The sequence below is a fragment of the Brachyhypopomus gauderio genome, chromosome 2, assembly GCF_052324685.1.
Source record: "Brachyhypopomus gauderio isolate BG-103 chromosome 2, BGAUD_0.2, whole genome shotgun sequence".
Classification (NCBI taxonomy): domain Eukaryota; kingdom Metazoa; phylum Chordata; class Actinopteri; order Gymnotiformes; family Hypopomidae; genus Brachyhypopomus; species Brachyhypopomus gauderio.
The window spans coordinates 26,742,887-26,759,197 of record NC_135212.1 but is presented as its reverse complement, the minus strand read 5'-3'; the positions used below and the strand labels follow the sequence as shown (position 1 = coordinate 26,759,197).

The 16,311-nt window shown below is 47.1% G+C and overlaps 1 protein-coding gene across 1 annotated transcript in view; it reads left to right on the top strand.

The window, feature by feature from the left end:
- The first annotated feature begins 440 nt into the window (after nt 1-440).
- The window catches only part of LOC143496053 (heterogeneous nuclear ribonucleoprotein C-like), a 43,058-nt gene continuing 27,187 nt past the window's right edge, over nt 441-16,311 (top strand). Inside the window, exons 1-2 of the mRNA XM_076992572.1 lie at nt 441-702; nt 7,667-7,745. Of these exons, the coding sequence (XP_076848687.1) occupies nt 666-702; nt 7,667-7,745 (116 nt within the window). The 5' untranslated portion in view covers nt 441-665. The remainder of the gene's footprint in view (nt 703-7,666; nt 7,746-16,311) is intronic.

Genomic DNA, 16,311 nt, shown 5'->3' with positions numbered 1-16,311 from the left:
TTTGCCTCATAGGTTCCATCATCTTAATACCCCCGCACACACACATACCACACATGTATATACACTCTCTCTCTCTCTCTCTCTCTCTCTCTCTCTCTCTCTCTCTCTCTCTCTCTCTCTCTCTCTCTCTCTCTCTCTCTCTCTCTCTCTCTCGCCCTCTCTCTCCCCCCTCTTTCTCTCTCTGTTCAGGGATAGAGTTTCACTGCTAGGCAATCTTGTGCATCTCTGGGCAAAATTCCTAAGACATGAGACTCAAATGTCCACCAGCTTTCAGAAAGCTGTACATGCTCTTTTTCTCTCCCTCTGTCTGTCTATCTAGCTCTCTTTCTTTCTCTGTTTTCTTCCTTTCTTGCACCCCTGATGCCTTGAAGTCCATGGTATGGCCCACCTCTGATGGTGTCCCTCCCCACTGCAGTGGGTGAGTTGGTACATCCCACCGGTAAAGCTGAGGCAGTGTTGTCATTGATTCAAGTAGTAACAGACCAGACTGCTGAGCGGAAAGGCTGCCAAACAGACGCGGAGAGAAAACAGTGTCTGCATGAACTAAAGCAGGACTCAGAGTAGATCGAGCTAAAGATTAAAACGGGGGTGAAAAACAGATCATCATCTCCCTATTAGCAGTCTGCTGGCAAAAAGTGAGGCGTCTTTGTTCAGCCATCCCTGATATGACCCTGTTCAAGAGTGAACATCGCAGCCCTCAATGTGAGTATAGCGCTGGAGTGTCTGCGTTCCACATCTCTGTCGTGCCTCTCTCCTTTCCAGTGCACTTCCTGCCTCCCGCTGTGAGGGCTGGTGTTGTGAAGGAGCGCTGTGGCAGGAGCAGACCTGGATCCCACGTTAGTTTGGTGTATTGTGCTGTAAGGGGCACGAGTGGCTGTGACAGGAATGGTGAAGCTGTCATGTATTGCACTGGGGGTGTTTCTAGAGTCACACAGCGACTGAGTCGACTTTAGGGAGAGATTTTCAAAGGGTGGCATGATCTCCTGTTGTTGTGTACAACATGCAGCCAGGTCCTCATGGGACACATATACCCAAGAGAGAAAGACTGTGTGTTTCTCTGTGTGTTTGTATGAATACTGTATATATGTGCGTGCACATGTGCTTGAACTAGTTTGCATGTATATGTGTTGACTCATTGGTCTCTTTAGCCTCTCTTATTTTTAGTATGAGCAATAGGGATGGACAGGAGATAGAGAGAAACAGCATGTGGAATTAGAGTCACACAGTCATGTCTGTTCAGGGAAGACACTGTCTTCCCTCTCCAGGAGACAGCAGCCTGAGCTCCCCTCTGCGTCTCCCTGAGCCTCTCTCATATGTCAGCTTAAGATGACAGTGCCCAGCAGTTTACACGCTGCCGATGAGGGTAGTTCTCAAGACCAGCGCGCTGAAAATAGTCTAATAGGTTAAACCTAACCTTCCACAAACGTCTGATGACCACAAACGTCTGAGCACCTCTCATCACATTGCTCCTTTGGTGCTACTTATCCTCACTGGGAGTAAGTTGGTGCCTGGAGTGGAGGCACAGATGTGTGCTACCTGAGTCCCTGCAGAGTGGGACACGGCCGCGTTGCTGTGGAAGCAAGTGCCACGGAGAGCTTGAGGTGCAGTGGCATGTGCAGGGAGAGCTGTGAGGTAAAGAAGTGGAACGGGGCCCGCAGGCGGCTCAGAGACAGACCAAGTGGGATGTTTGCATTTGAGATCACCTGCGATTCAGTACAAGCTGGGGGAGGTCGGGGGACAGTGAGACAAGAAACGCAAGAGAGGGAGACAGGGAGAGGGAGAGAGAGAGGGAGGGAGGGAGGGAGAGAGAGAGAGAGAGAGAGAGAGAGAGAGAGAGGAGAGAGAGGAGAGAGAGAGAGAGAGAGAGAGAGAGAGAGAGAGAGAGAGAGAGAGAAAGAGAGAGAGAGAGAGAGAGAGAGAGAGAGAGAGAGAGAGAAAGAGAGAGAGAAAGAGAGAGAGAGAGAGAGAGAGAGAGAGAGAGAGAGAGAGAGAGAGAGAGAAAGAGAGAGAGAGAGAGAGAGAGAGAGAGAGAGAGAGTGAGAGAGAGAGAGAGAGAGAGATGAGCGATGGATCAGGGAACCATGTTCCTGATGATCTTAGGCCTTAGCCACATCTGCTGTTAAAAAGGCTCCGGATGACAGGCCCCAGGGAATTCTGGGTGACTGACCCAATCCCTGGCATCAACTGATTACTTTCCAATCTGCTTCATTATTCATGCCTGTCATTGATCATTTATTCATGGACTCTGTGTGTTGTCACTTCAGCTGCACCCAGCTGAGTGACATGGAGACGCCACCCCTGAGAGTAAACAATAGTGATGTCAAACACTCAAAGGAAACTGGTCAGATCGGTTTCCCTTTTTACTTCACACGCCAGAACTAATTCAGCGAAGCAAATGTTCAGGTTCATGTACCAAGTGTTAAATCAGAGAGAAGGCATCATTAATTACATTGGATTAAATTTCTTTTCTTTCACACTAATGCTAAAGATTGTATTATTTTTGTATTATTTTCACTTTGTTCTGCAAATTACATTTACATTCCACATTGTATAAACTTTAATAGACCTCAAATTTCTATCTTCTGCCTATTTGTTGGCTTTGATTTAGAAAATGGTTTAAAATAAATCATGCAAATATTTAGAAGTTTAAGGATATGAAATTAGAAGTTTAGCTCATATTAAGAATGTTGAAATTATTGAAATGTAAACTGTAGCAATTATTTCTGCAGTTGAAATAATACATCCACATAATGACAGGCAGTGTCTGTCCCATACTGAACACATAGATCAAAGGAAGAACCGTCTACACCAGGGGTACTCAACTGGCGGACCCGCGGTCCGGATCCGGACCCGAACGCAGTCCTGTCCGGACCCAATCTCATTCCTGATTAACTGGATACGGACCAAAACAAAAACGTAGCATATATTTCAGGGCTATTGAAAAAACACTCCGTCACAAGTGTTACGTTTGCCACCCCCCGCTCAACAACTTACGTTCGCCGCCACCCTCCCCCCCCCCCCCCCCCGGGCTACAAGCCTGGTTGACGCTTCGCGAGCGGTGCGAGGGTCCGCGCGGCGAAAATTACGTAATCGCAGAAGCTCCGCGTGCGCCGCGCTTCAGCGCAATGAACAAAGTCACGTTTTCAGGGTTCATACACCTTTATAAGGTGGAGTTCAAGCACTTGTACGTCACTTTCAAGGTCCATTTCAATATTTCCCAGCATGTTAAACATAATTAAGTTAAATATTTATACATATACTCGAAATAATTCGCTTTTTATCACATTATTTAATGGTTGTTTATTTTCAAAACGCCCAATCTTCACGTCTTCACGTTCTCATGTTTCGTCCTGGAATTACAAGAGTCTCATATTTGTTAACCTAATACAAGAGAACTATTCAGTCAGACAGATATTTGTTGTGAAACCAAGTAGTTACAATTTAGTACTTTAACCTAAATTCCATCACTTTTCAAACCTGAAACATATAGCAACATTAAAATTGGTCAGGTAAATGTTCATTCCCCTGTTTTGAGGGGTGTTTCTACCACATATTGTTTCGGACAAAACACCACAACCCCCCCCCCCCCCCCCCCCCCCCCCCCCCCCCGGACCTCAGGTCACAGGTATCTGCCAAAATTGGACCGCGGACAAATTTAGTTGAGTACGCCTGGTCTACACAATTACATCTCTTTCCAGGGAGAGCAGCACTGGAGCATAGTTTAGGAGCATACAGTATACATGAAAGCTGAGCATTGAAATCAAACTTGTTTCATTCTATTTCAATCTATGATTGGTACCGCCTATGATTTATATGCCTGGTTCCACCAAAGAAAGAATAATCCAAAGTAATCCTGGATTATTATAAACGGACCATGGAATCAGAATTAAAGTTTAACACTATGCTTTTATCACACACAAAGGTACATGCAGAGGTTTGCAAGGTGAAGTGATTGCCAGTTATGGCTGATAGCATTTTGATTAAAATCCCTCAATTATTGCTTCTCTGACCTCAGATGAACTCCTCTGCTGTTAATGATCTGTGTTCTCTCTCCTCTTCTGTCACATGTCAAGGTCTGGCAGGGAAACTCACAATATTTGAGTACATTCTTTAGAATGAGTCCTCTTGTTAACCTTTGGATAACTTGCTTTCATGCTCATTAAGTCCACAATTTGAATAATTAACAGATCTTCTCTACTGAAGAGAGGCTAGAAGAGGTTATACAACAGGGCAGGGTAATACATTCTCATTTCCTTAACATGAAATTAAGGGTATAGGCTCTGTTCTTTGAATGTTCTTTTCAAAGAGCAATTTTCAGTATATATGAAAACAATGATTGAGCTCGAGGAGGTGCTATGGAAGGAGAGAAGTGGCAGTATGGAGAGCATCTGTGTGGAAGCTGCATGTTTTAATATCATATCTGTTTGGATGACAGACGTCATAGGCGTCATAGTTCACTTCCACTTCCTGTGATGAGCTGAGGAAGCCACTCATAGCACTGGGGTGTTTACTCTGACCTCTGAGGAGGAAAGACGTTTGGAATGGTCCTTGGCTTCAGGTGTAAGAGAATCACTTGAGAATCTCTCTCTCTCTCTCTCTCTCTCTCTCTCTCTCTCTCTCTCTCACACACACACACGCACACACACACACACGGTATAGTCTTAAGCCATACAAATTAAAATAATTTAATGGATTTGTTTTCTTTAAAACAAGCCCCAACCAAAACCAAACTTTATAAATACAAACAAATAAATACGCATAATACATCCAATTCCATGACAGTGAATAAAACACCAGACATTTCATAGTTTGCATTATACCGTAATGGAATTTTCATAAGTTCAATTTTGAAAATTCTGACTTTAAGGTGAAAGCAAATCGTGTAGAAAAGCTTGTGTACATGTTGCCAATATTGGCCATAGTGCAAAATCTGATGATGCATTAGGCCTACCTTGAATGAATGAAAACATGTAAGCCCTAGTCTTCTCTGCATTCCTGGGCCAGAGACGCTACCCAGCCTGTGAACGGAGTCCTGGCTACAGAGCAGAGATGCATCAATCCCTGGTTGTTTAATTGGTGGAATAAATTCAGTTTCATCTTCACAGCTGTCCACTTCATAATGCTGCTTTTTACTGATGCCAAATGCTGGATGTATTTAATCATAACTGTCATCCTCTGCCGGTTCCTCAGCACATTCAAGCCTTTCAAAATGTTTACTGTTGCTGTCAGACCCATTATGGAGAGATTTCAATAGAGGCGGCTTGCAGAAAACACAGAAAATAATGTCACTAATGTAATTAAGTCTTTGAAAAGGACAGGGAGAAAAGACAATTCCTCCCACCCCTAACCACCCAAAATGGAAAATATATTAATTTATCTCTATAATTCTGTCCCCTAGTGTATATTAAAAGCTCTTTGGCTGTTTATTTCCACCCTACCCTAGCTTTGAGGCACTCTGCTGTGCCTTGTATTTGTGGCGATCACAGCGGGAAAGCTAATTGCATTGTGTTGCGTCGTGTTCGCTAAACGTGAGCAAATTGCTTGCTTGTGGCGGTGCAGTGTTTTCAGCACTTCCAGGGGTCCTGAAGCCTTTTTCGCGGCGCAATGACTTTATCGCGCTGTGGATTAGCCCTGCTAAGTCTGCGTAACCGCCACACCGTGTCCCCGCTCAGCTGCTCCACGCCATTGTTAGCGCCGCTGACCTGCGGGGCTTTAATATGTGCTACGTGGTGCTGCTTGGCTGCTCCTTTCAAGCAGCAGTGGGAGAAAAGCAGATTTGGACCCGAATGAATGAGAGTCAGAACACGGCTTTAACCAGCTTGATTTGAGTTAGGATTGTTATTATAACTCCAGCCCTAGACTCGCTCTGCTCTTACAACTCCCTCTGGAATTTTCAAAGGTGAAAAACTGAAAAGGCCCAAAGGTCCCTGAGCGCGCGCGCACGTTTGCTTTTGGAGTGCATGTGTTTGTGCCTGTGGATTGGAGGAAGGTACACGGGGCGTAAGAGGAACATTAATGGTTAGTGTGCCTCTACATTTGGACTGGTTTTAAGTGTTGAGCTAGAGAGTGATCTCCGTCTCCTGCCTGCCTCTTGGGCTCTGAATCACACTCGGAACCATAAGGACAATGTTTGGTGTGGGGTTGTATTGTCCAGATGGTTGTTTTTTGTCATTAAGGTGAGGGAGAGAATGGAAGTGTGTGTGTGTGTGTGTGTGTGTGTGTGTGTGTGTGAGAGAGAGAGAGAGAGAGAGAGAGAGAGAGAGAGAGAGAGAGAGAGAGAGAGAGAGAGAGAGAGAGAGAAAGAAAGAAAGAAAGAAAGAAAGAAAGAAAGAAAGAAACACTTCACTATACTTCATGAGACATTAATTTGCTTGCCCCCATCTGACCATTGCTGTTAATTCAAGAAGCATTTTGAAGTTTAAGAAGTTTCTTTTTCTTGCTTTTCCTGCACTGAGGAGCAGGATTCTCTTTTACACCACAAGTCTTCCTGTGTATTCTCAAGCTTTGATCCACTGGCGTCTGGGCAGCAGTAGGACATGTCTCACAGCCTTGTCTCACAGCCTTGTCTCACAGCCTTGTCTGCTGGGTGCGTTTCAGCCTGGCGAGCTAGCGTTTGTTTGGTCGCGTGTCAGTGCCTCCAGGCTGCTGTGTGTTTCAGGTGAGTGGAGAGGAGAGCGTGGATGTTCCGCACTGGCGGCCTGCACACGGCTGCAGCTCATGCACCTCTGGCAGATGGAGGGTAATTAGGCTGCAAAGCACTTGATATTTGTGTCAGTGTGAGTTCTGGGTGGAGATTCAGGGCAGACGGGAGCTGGGCTTGGCGATGCCGACAGGCTCCGTTTCGCCTCCTCTCTGTACCGGATCTAGCAGCCCTGTGGAGCGGCTGGCCGTGGGACAAAGGGCACAGATGACAGAACCAACTGTAGAGTTATTTTATAACTTCCATGCCCTACTGTCAGTTTCAACTCGAATAAAACCCAAAGATACCTGGAATAAGTCAATAAATTGCTTACCTTTTGCCAGGTTAAATATAGGACTAATCTTCATAAGAACTAAAAATTAAGTGAGACTCTCACCCAGGCACACAAAATGGCGGCTGGCGTCCATGTCGCAGTGTGCTCCTATGTTCATGTTCGTGTGTGTGTGTGTGTGTGTGTGTGTGTGTGTGTGTGTGTGTGTGTAGTGGTGCTGTTTTCAGAGCACATACTTTGACTCTTTCTCCACACAAGGCGAGACTACTGTGTTGATGGCATGCCATGCTAACCAGCCTCTCAGTAATTCTCTATAATGCAGCCCAAAAGAATCAATCTCCCAGCGTCATGGAACACAGCCCTGAAATTAGATGTCTCTTGTTTCATGTTTCCTTAGATGAATTTTGACAGGCTGGCTGTGTAGTGGGTACGCTCTGTGGGGAGGCCATGTTGTTCTGCGTGTGAGGGAGAGAATGTGGAAGAGGAGAGAGAGAGAATGAAAGGCAGAGAGAGAGAATGATTGTACAACCCTTAAAAGAACCTGCCTGCTGGCTGATGGCACGGGTCTCCTGGCCACACTCCTGGAGTGGGCCTCCTTCTCTGGGTGGTCCCCCTGTTGTCCGTGTGCGCGTGGCGGATCAGGACCGCCAAGGCAACCGGCTGGGTCTGACTGCTGTTTGTTGATTTTCCTGCAGACATGAGCATGACCGGAGAGCTGACATCGAGCCGCGCGAAGACAGCGGGAAGCAAGAGGCCGAGCGGCATGCTGTACGGGTGAGTGTGGGTCGGCCGCCGGCCCCGCCTCTACACTGCAGCCCCGCCCCCTGCCCCCCCCATCTGCCAGGGCTCACCGTGAACTTTTGACTCCCACAAACACACTTGAAAACTTGAGCCTCAATTTAAACTCAAGAAGCACAATTAACACTGGCCTCAAAAGTCACCCCAGTACCCTGAATGATATTCAGAATTCACCCCGGCACCTCAGAGAAATTCAGAATTCACCTCCAGAGGTTGGTTTCTGCTCTTTCTGGTCATCTCAGTGAACAGCTTGCATGCTGTGAGGGGCTGGTTTCTCCAAGCATAGCCTGCAGTTCGCTTCTGTTGCTATGCTGATGGTCTCAGTTGGTGCAGTGTGGCTTGTAGAGACTGGGAGGAACAGCAGCAGAAGAAGATTGGATTCATCTCCTCTGGGACCCTGAACAGAGATTCAGGGGGAGCAGCAGGCACATCGCAGTCTGTTTCTGTGCTAAGTGACATGCATGCACTTCCTCTCCCTCTCTACCTCTTTACATCTCTACCTCTCTCCCCCTACCTCTTTCCCTCTCTACCTCTCTCCATCTCTACCTTTCATGGCCTATAGCCTACTGTACTGCTCTCAACAGTGGCATCTAAAATGGACACATCGTTTAGTCTGCCTTTGCTTAAACTATCCTCACCGTTGTAATGGATCATCCATGCCCTCACACCAAGTGGTGAGAAAATGTGGGTGTGCTTGTATTTGTATGCATGTGATGGTCTCCTGTCTCAGTCTGCGCTCCTGTGTGTGTGTGTGTGTGTGTGTGTGTGTGTGCGAAGCATGCACCCAGGTGTGGGGCATCATGTTGGACTGCCATGTCTGTAGCTGATGTGCCCCGTGGTTCAGCTGCGGTGAGGCCAGAGTGAGAACGTTGGTGCAGACACGACTTGGACACCTCCTGAGGCTGGAGGTCCCTCAGGGATCAACCTGCTCCAGTGCACACCGCAGGGTCCTCCTGAGACCGCTGATGTTTTTGCACAGACCAGGGGGCTTTTGAGGCTGCACTTTAGAACATGTGCTCTGCTTCATCTGCCTTCATTCTCATGCATGGCCTGTTTCACCAACAGGGAAGATGGGATGGATAATCGTAGGGACAGGAGCTGTTGTGGGTGGAGGAGAGGCTCTCATGCCCTGCTGCTCCTGTGGAGGTTATTCCTGGGTGGTGCGGTTGGGATCTGTGGGTATGTGGGTGTTGGGAGGTGTGGATGGGGTTGTGGACGTGGTTGTTGGTGTCACATATGACTCCACCCTCCACCCGTCTTGTTGTCATGTGTTTAGTTCTGCCTTTTTGGTTTTCTTGGCTTCCCTTCGGTCTGCCACGCCCCTGTACCTTGTGTCCCTGCCTTGATTATCATTTTCAGCTCTGTCGCTTGTTTTATTTCTCTTTTGGTTTGTGTATTTAAACCCTGTGTGTTCCAGCCAAGTTTGTTGGTTATTGTGAATATTGTGAATTCTGTGCTATCCTGAACATCTAGTGAGTCTTGTGGACACTGTATGTGTGATGTAAGTTCTGTCTTTTGCTGTTCTTTGTTGTTCCTCCATAATCAGTGCTCTAGTTCCTAGCTCTGTGTTCATGGTTATTCCGTCGTGTAGTTCTCATGTTTAGCTGTGTGTTTGTTGGTTCTCTCCAAGTTTCATTTTTCTGATTGTTTCCCACTCAGTGTCTCCATATTGTCTGGTGTTTTGTGTCTGTTTTATCTTTAGTTTGGTTTTACTTTCATTTGATTAGTGTTATCATTTCCTTTTTGCTAATTCTCTTCATTAATCATCATATCATCTCCTGCAATTGCATCCAGCCTACCTTACAGTTGGGTGGTGTGGATGGGGCTGTGCATACATGGCTGTTGGGTGGTGGGGGTGGTGTGGGTGGAGTTGTAGGTGTGTGGGTGGTGTGGATGGGGATGTAGGTGTGTGGGTGGTGTGGGTGGAGTTGTAGGTGTGTGGTTGGGGATGTAGGTGTGTGGGTGGTGTGGTTGGGGATGTAGGTGTGTGGGTGGTGTGGATGGGGTTGTAGGTGTGTGGGTGGGGTTGTAGGTGTGTGGGTGGTGTGGTTGGGGATGTAGGTGTGTGGGTGAGGTGGATGGGGTTGTAGGTGTGTGGGTGGTGTGGTTGGGGATGTAGGTGTGTGGGTGGTGTGGATGGGGATGTAGGTGTGTGGGTGGTGTGGGTGGTGTCTGCTGGTGCACTGAGTTCCAGTTGCAGCAGTGCAGATGCTGCAGTTTTAATTCCGCTCCAGAGCTCCGTCACAAAGGTCAAGCAGGATGTAAATGCAGGTGCATCTACGCCCCAATGCCAACGCACAAGCTCAGAGGCTTTTACTGCATTCCCAAATGCTCCAAACACACACCTATGCACTCGCATGCATGCACACACATACATACACACATGCACACACACACACACAAACCATTTGAAATGCGCTTACCAAGCTATATTAGATGTCTTTATTCAGCAGATATGAGCAATGCAGTGGAGAGTGGCAGCATCTTTTTTTTAAACATTGACACCTGGTGTACCTTGCATTGCCTAATCCTGAGATCAACTTTCAGACACATGGAGGTATTTGTGTTGATTGAACGACATGATGGACAAGAATGTGAGGGGCATCGCGAGAGATGAGAATGTCTGTGTGTAGATCCACATAAGCAGAAGATCTCCACTGTGAACGCAGCCAGGACATGTGGGTGTGTGTATCTTATAAATATCTGTGCCTGTCTGGGGGGCGGCGGGCGGGCAGGCTAGTCCTGGGGATTTGAGATGGCATGAAGTGGAATTCCACAGAGGTCTTGGAGTTATGCTTAAAATTTGTGCTGTGAGGCGCCCTTTGTCCAAACTGTCAAAACAGTGAGACCAGGAGCTGTTATGGCTTGACTGTCATAGTGACCGTCTTACCAGTGCAAGGCTACACTATCCATCAACGGGTATTACTCCACGGACAGTCCAAACGTATGCTTTGAAGCTGCTCCTATAGAGGGTGTATTAGTAGCGTTCTCTGCGCACTGGGTTATGGTATGTCCTGATTACTGTTCGACAATCTCGTGCTGCGTGTGTGGTGCAGGATGGCTTCGGTCCCCGTGCCCCATTCTTCCAGCATGCCGTCATCTGTTTTCATTACCTCCAGTGGAGACGACAGTCTGGTCAGGCAAGACCGGCTGCAAGGCCAGAATAATGGTCCCACTCCATCTGTCGCAAGCACCAAGGGCCTGAGGAGGGAGAGAGACAGAGAGAGACACATCAAGCAAGAAAGAGATAGAGGGAGAGAAAGATCTCAGCATTGGGTCAAGCTGTTGTTGAGAGCCATGCTGGGCATTGCGGTACTGGGGTCGGATGCCTGAAAAAACCTTTTATTCTTAATGAGGTGGCCCAGCGGGAGGGGTCCTCTTACTGCGCTGGGCTCTTCTGCTGAGGCCACTGGCTGGTTAATAGCCAGGGGAGCACTGCCGTACTGTGCTCATACAGGCGGGTCTTTGGTCCTCCATGGTCCTGGCTCTTCTCATGACAGCCCAACAGAGCCATGCGACCCAGCCTGGCGCTCCCTGAGGCTAGTACGGATATAGTGCAGAAGGGGGGGAAACTGGTGACCCACCTTAAATCAACAGCGTCCGTGGGGAGACGGCTCACGTTTGGGGATCTGTTATTTACTGGCCTGTCTCTGCTTGGGTGTTATGGCAGCTTATGTGTTTACTGACTTTGTGCCGCCCCTCAGACTGGAGACTGAAGTTACACCGTTAGATGATGTTCCAAAGCCAGCTACGTCAGTTACGCAGAAGAACAAGCTTTTTCTTTTACTTTGCACTTCTCATGTTTTGTTTGTACAAGTAGACACGGTTGTGTTTGGAGCCTTTCTGATCATTGTCCCCAGTTGCAGGTATGAAGAGAAATGCCATGCTGTCAGCGCTTGCTGGCCCATGTGACTTGTCAGGCGTGTAGATAAAGGTTCTGACCCAGAGCGTAGCGGCGTGGCCGCATCCGTCAGAAGCCGCCACGTCCACAGACGGCAGAGTCCATCTGTCCAGAATCACTTGCTCTTCCCTTCACAGTGTATATTTCCAATCAGATCATTCATCTATGCCTTCAGGTTATCACAGTGCTAGGGCAAGGGTCTAGGCTAATGGAGTCATTCCTACCAATGCCGACAGAGAGACACAGGGAGGGGGGGCTGGGTACAGAACAGGGGGAGTTGAACTGCATGCCGTTAGCCCCCCGGTGTGAACAATCCATCTCAAATTGATCTCACAACTGGCTGCAGCGGGGCACTCCGAATCAATCTCAAATTGATCTCGGTGCCAGAGGTGGAGAAAACTAGCAGCGAACCTTATCAAAAATATTGTGGTGTTGGGCAAATCTGACAGGCAAACTTATCACAGTGGGGCAAAGGAAATGGGCTTGGAGACCCTCGGGCACTGATACAGGACAGGCCCCTGCAGTGCTACACACACACACACACACACACACACACACACACACACACACACACACACACACACACACACACACGCACGCACACACGTGATGCACCCTGGCTTACGGCTGTTAGTCGAGACAAACACAACACGCGTTTGGAGACACACTCCGTCCTACATGTGCGCACACAGCACACACCTGTACTCTCTCACCTTTTCCCTTCTTCTATTGGCCCCACAGCTACAAACACAGGCTTTGACCAGACAGGCTGTTGACAGGGAGATAATAAGTCATTTAATCTGTTTAAAGCATCGGAGTGTTGGAGCCCTGGGGATCATCTGATCGATGCAGCCATACATTACAGTCTATTCTACTGAATTTCTCCCAGGGGAAAACAAGGTAGTGAACAAATAAACAAATAAAAGTATTTCACCTCCGTTCAGAAAACCAAAGGCTCACATACTGGATCATTACTGCAATTGGACTAGTAGAATGGTTAAGTGTTAGTAGAAATCAAGTGTTTAGCTTTTGACTCAGAAATAAGTTCACGTTTCATTAAAACAACTTTTGGCAGATTCAGCTGGGCTGTGAATAGTGTTCATTGAAGGACCCATTGCGATGTAGGCCACTATACGCCACTGTGCTGAATTGGATCCTCATTTTCCAGCAGAGCAGAGAGGGAAACTGCAGAGTTTGGCCATGTGCCTCTCGGTGACTAATCTCCAGTGTGAGGGACTGCTGGATGGCCTCATGAAAGTCCCCAGTGAGCAGAGCTGCAGGAGCAGAGGTCAGCGCGGGGTTAACGGCTCTACTACTGGACACGCCCCCCGGTGTGGGCCTCCCAGCCAGGCAGGGATCAGCGTCCACATCGGGTGCTGCAGGCACAATTCTTCAGTGCAGAGCCGCGTGGATAAATCACTCTCCATCCTGCGTGTGTGTATACGCGTGTATGTTCGTGTGTGTGTGTGTGTGTGTGTGTGTGTGTGTGTGTGTGTGTGTGTGTGTGTGTGTGTGCGCATGTGCTCATTTGTAATATTGCATTTGTTTGTAATATAAAAGCAATATAAATGTATGAAGCAGCTCTTTAAGACCTGTCTCTCTAAGTGACTAATTCTACCCACTACCGCTGGTCATAGCACAGAAATATTAGAATTATAAGCCTCACAATTTTTGGCTTCATTTCTTCCCCAGTGCAACTAATTTGTTTGGACATAGTATGGATGCAAAACTATTACTGAGTGTCAATAGTTGCTATAATTGCTGTGGTTATTACATTCCACATAGTTATGTGCCTGGTGTCTCTCAGTCAATCACTGCTACTTAAAACCATTCATAATATGCATGGAGTATTTGGAGAGGATGCTGACCATCTCAGACAAAGCCATTAAACCCACTGCATTTTCTAATTATCAGCTAGAGGCAACGGATCAAATTAACAAATGAAGGTGTGGTATCCATTTGATCATCATCATCATCATCATCATCATCCTCCAACCCTACCCACATCACGTGGACACGCACGTTTCCCCCCATGTGTGATATTCCAGTGTCATTTTTCTCCAACCTTATCTCACCTCCTGCACTTGGCCAGTCAAAACTGCTGACAGGGGAAATACATCATACAGTCTGAATCTATTATACTAAAATTATTATGTGAATCATTTTGCCAGCATTGTGCAGTCAAAAGCAGTTACACAAACGCTCGTACCCTATTCCCAAAGTGACCACGTCCGGCTTGATAAGGATGAATCATGGCACGGCCTTACTCTCCTGCACGGGGAGGCTGACTGGGACTGGGGAGGTGTGTGGGGGGAGGTCCAGTGGGGCAGTGGGGCAGCTCAGGGGAGGTTGGAGCTCTACAACCTGTATGATTAGCATGCTGCTACACCGGGAGACTGACCCAGAGTACGCAGACTGCAGTAATGGAGGCCTCACCTGCTGGGTTGATCCACTGATGTCCTGGATAACGTTGTATTGCTCTGATGGGTTTTGGAAAAGAGAACATCAATGCAGGGAGGAAGAAAGTGGGCTATGAAGATGCCTTTTCATTTGAACCAAGAGTGTGTGTGTGTGTGAGTGAGTGAGTGAGTGAGTGAGTGAGTGAGTGAGTGAGTGAGTGAGTGAGGTGTGTGTGTGTGGTGTGTGTGTGTGTGTGTGTTGTTTTAATATGCAGTACTCAAGTAATGGTGAGAAGTGACCTTCTCTTTTCATTTGGCTGTATTTCCTCCCTGACAGCAAGGTTATGTTAATTAATGCAAAGTGTGGGCCAATCAAGCATGACTCTATTTGACCCATGACCCTACAACCTCCCCCCCACCCCCCACTCAACTACTGCACACTGTCACTTGTGCCCTCTGGACAGGACTTCTGCTGCTATTCTGCCACTTATTCCACTACTGTAGAACACACATGTGCAGCCTGAGGATACGGTCATTAGTATCAGTACACATCAGTCTGATTCGTTGAGAAACCTGGACCCTTATTACGACATTTTTTGGTATAGCTACATGCACATTAGAAGAGCTCCAACTGTTCATTTCTTCGTTCTCCAAGTTCCACCAGCTCTTGAATACACATGGAATATAGCACATCCTGGCATGAGAGGAACCATTTGGGATGTTTCACTGAAGTTTGCAAATTCTTGTTTAAATACCACCATCTACTACCAACCTATGAACTCTCATTCCAATCTGAAATACAATTCTTCACATTCCACAGCTTACACAAAAACTCAATCCCGTACTCACAGCTACTCAGACTTAAGCGCATTTGCAGTGAGAATCAAGTATGGAAAGGCATGAAAATGTTCAAACCCGGATTTCCTTAGGAAGTCCTAGATTATGCTTTTGCTCATGTTTTACCTGTTCAGAGAGTGGATACACTGACCTATAAACAACCTGCTGTTAAGAGAACAAGAATTTCTTTGGTGCTGACTTTAAGTTGGTAATATACTTAAGCGCATTAGAATGCTCCAGGATGAGACAGAGACAGGACCCTTTTTTAAGGGTCCTCCACTAATCTCCTACAGAGGAGACATAAACATCAAAGACGTTCATGTTGAGAGTGTGATAAATGACCGTTTGTATAATAACTGTGGTACTGTAAACCAGGTGATCTAGATGTGCTACTTGTAAATGTATTAACACAGGCACTAAAATAACTGGCACGAAAGGATCAATTGTCATCACCCACTCATCATGCACCACAGCAGGAGTTGTCTGCTGAATTACTCACAAGAGATGTAATCAGATTTATACTGGAGAAACCAAGAGAAGGCTTGCTGGTTTGGTGGAGACCTTTGGACCATCAGAATTAAGGATTTGTCATTTCCAGTAGCAAGGTATTTTAATACTGATGAACACTGCATTAATGACATATCTGTAGACACACACACACACACACACATGCACACTCGTATAGTCATATGTTGTATACCGAGAGCAAGACATTTGTCTGTTTTGCTACTGGCCAAAGTTTCTCTCCAATCACTTCTTACTGTTCAGACAGAATTTCCATATAATAGAGACAGAGGCAGACAGACAGGTCAGTAGTGTGTCCCCCCCCCCCCCCCCCCTTCCCATATTGCATTGCTTTCGGGAGCAGCATGAAGTTCATTTCATTTATCTGAGTTTAATAGCTGTTGGTTGGCGCTATGCTTCAGTTCACATTGGACTTTTGTGAACCCCTTGTGTTTGCTGCATGGCCTTGACCGAGCCCTCATCAGCTCTATCTGGACCAATCAGAGTGCTGCCATCTTGCGCTCCAGACCCCTGAATGCAGCATGCATGGCTAATTGCTGATTGTGGTGCTGTGTTTTGTGTGTTAGTCTGGGGTTCGAAGGAGGACAGAAAGTGAGCTTGCACGACAGACTGTGAACACATAGCAAAGAATGCGCGTGTGTGTTTGTGTCGTGGTGTGTGTGTGTGTGTGTGTGTGTGTGTGTGTGTGTGTGTGTGTGTGTGTGTGTGTGTGTTTGTGTCATGGTGTGTGTGTGTGTGTGTGTGTTTGAGGGGCTCTAGATACGTTTTGGGAGCTCTTCTGTGCACAGGTCCACTTTGCCTCCCACCAAGACTCCAGAGCCCACTCAGAGGGTGAGTGGGCAAATGTCAGAACTGTCTGTCAACAGCTAAACCCCAGCCA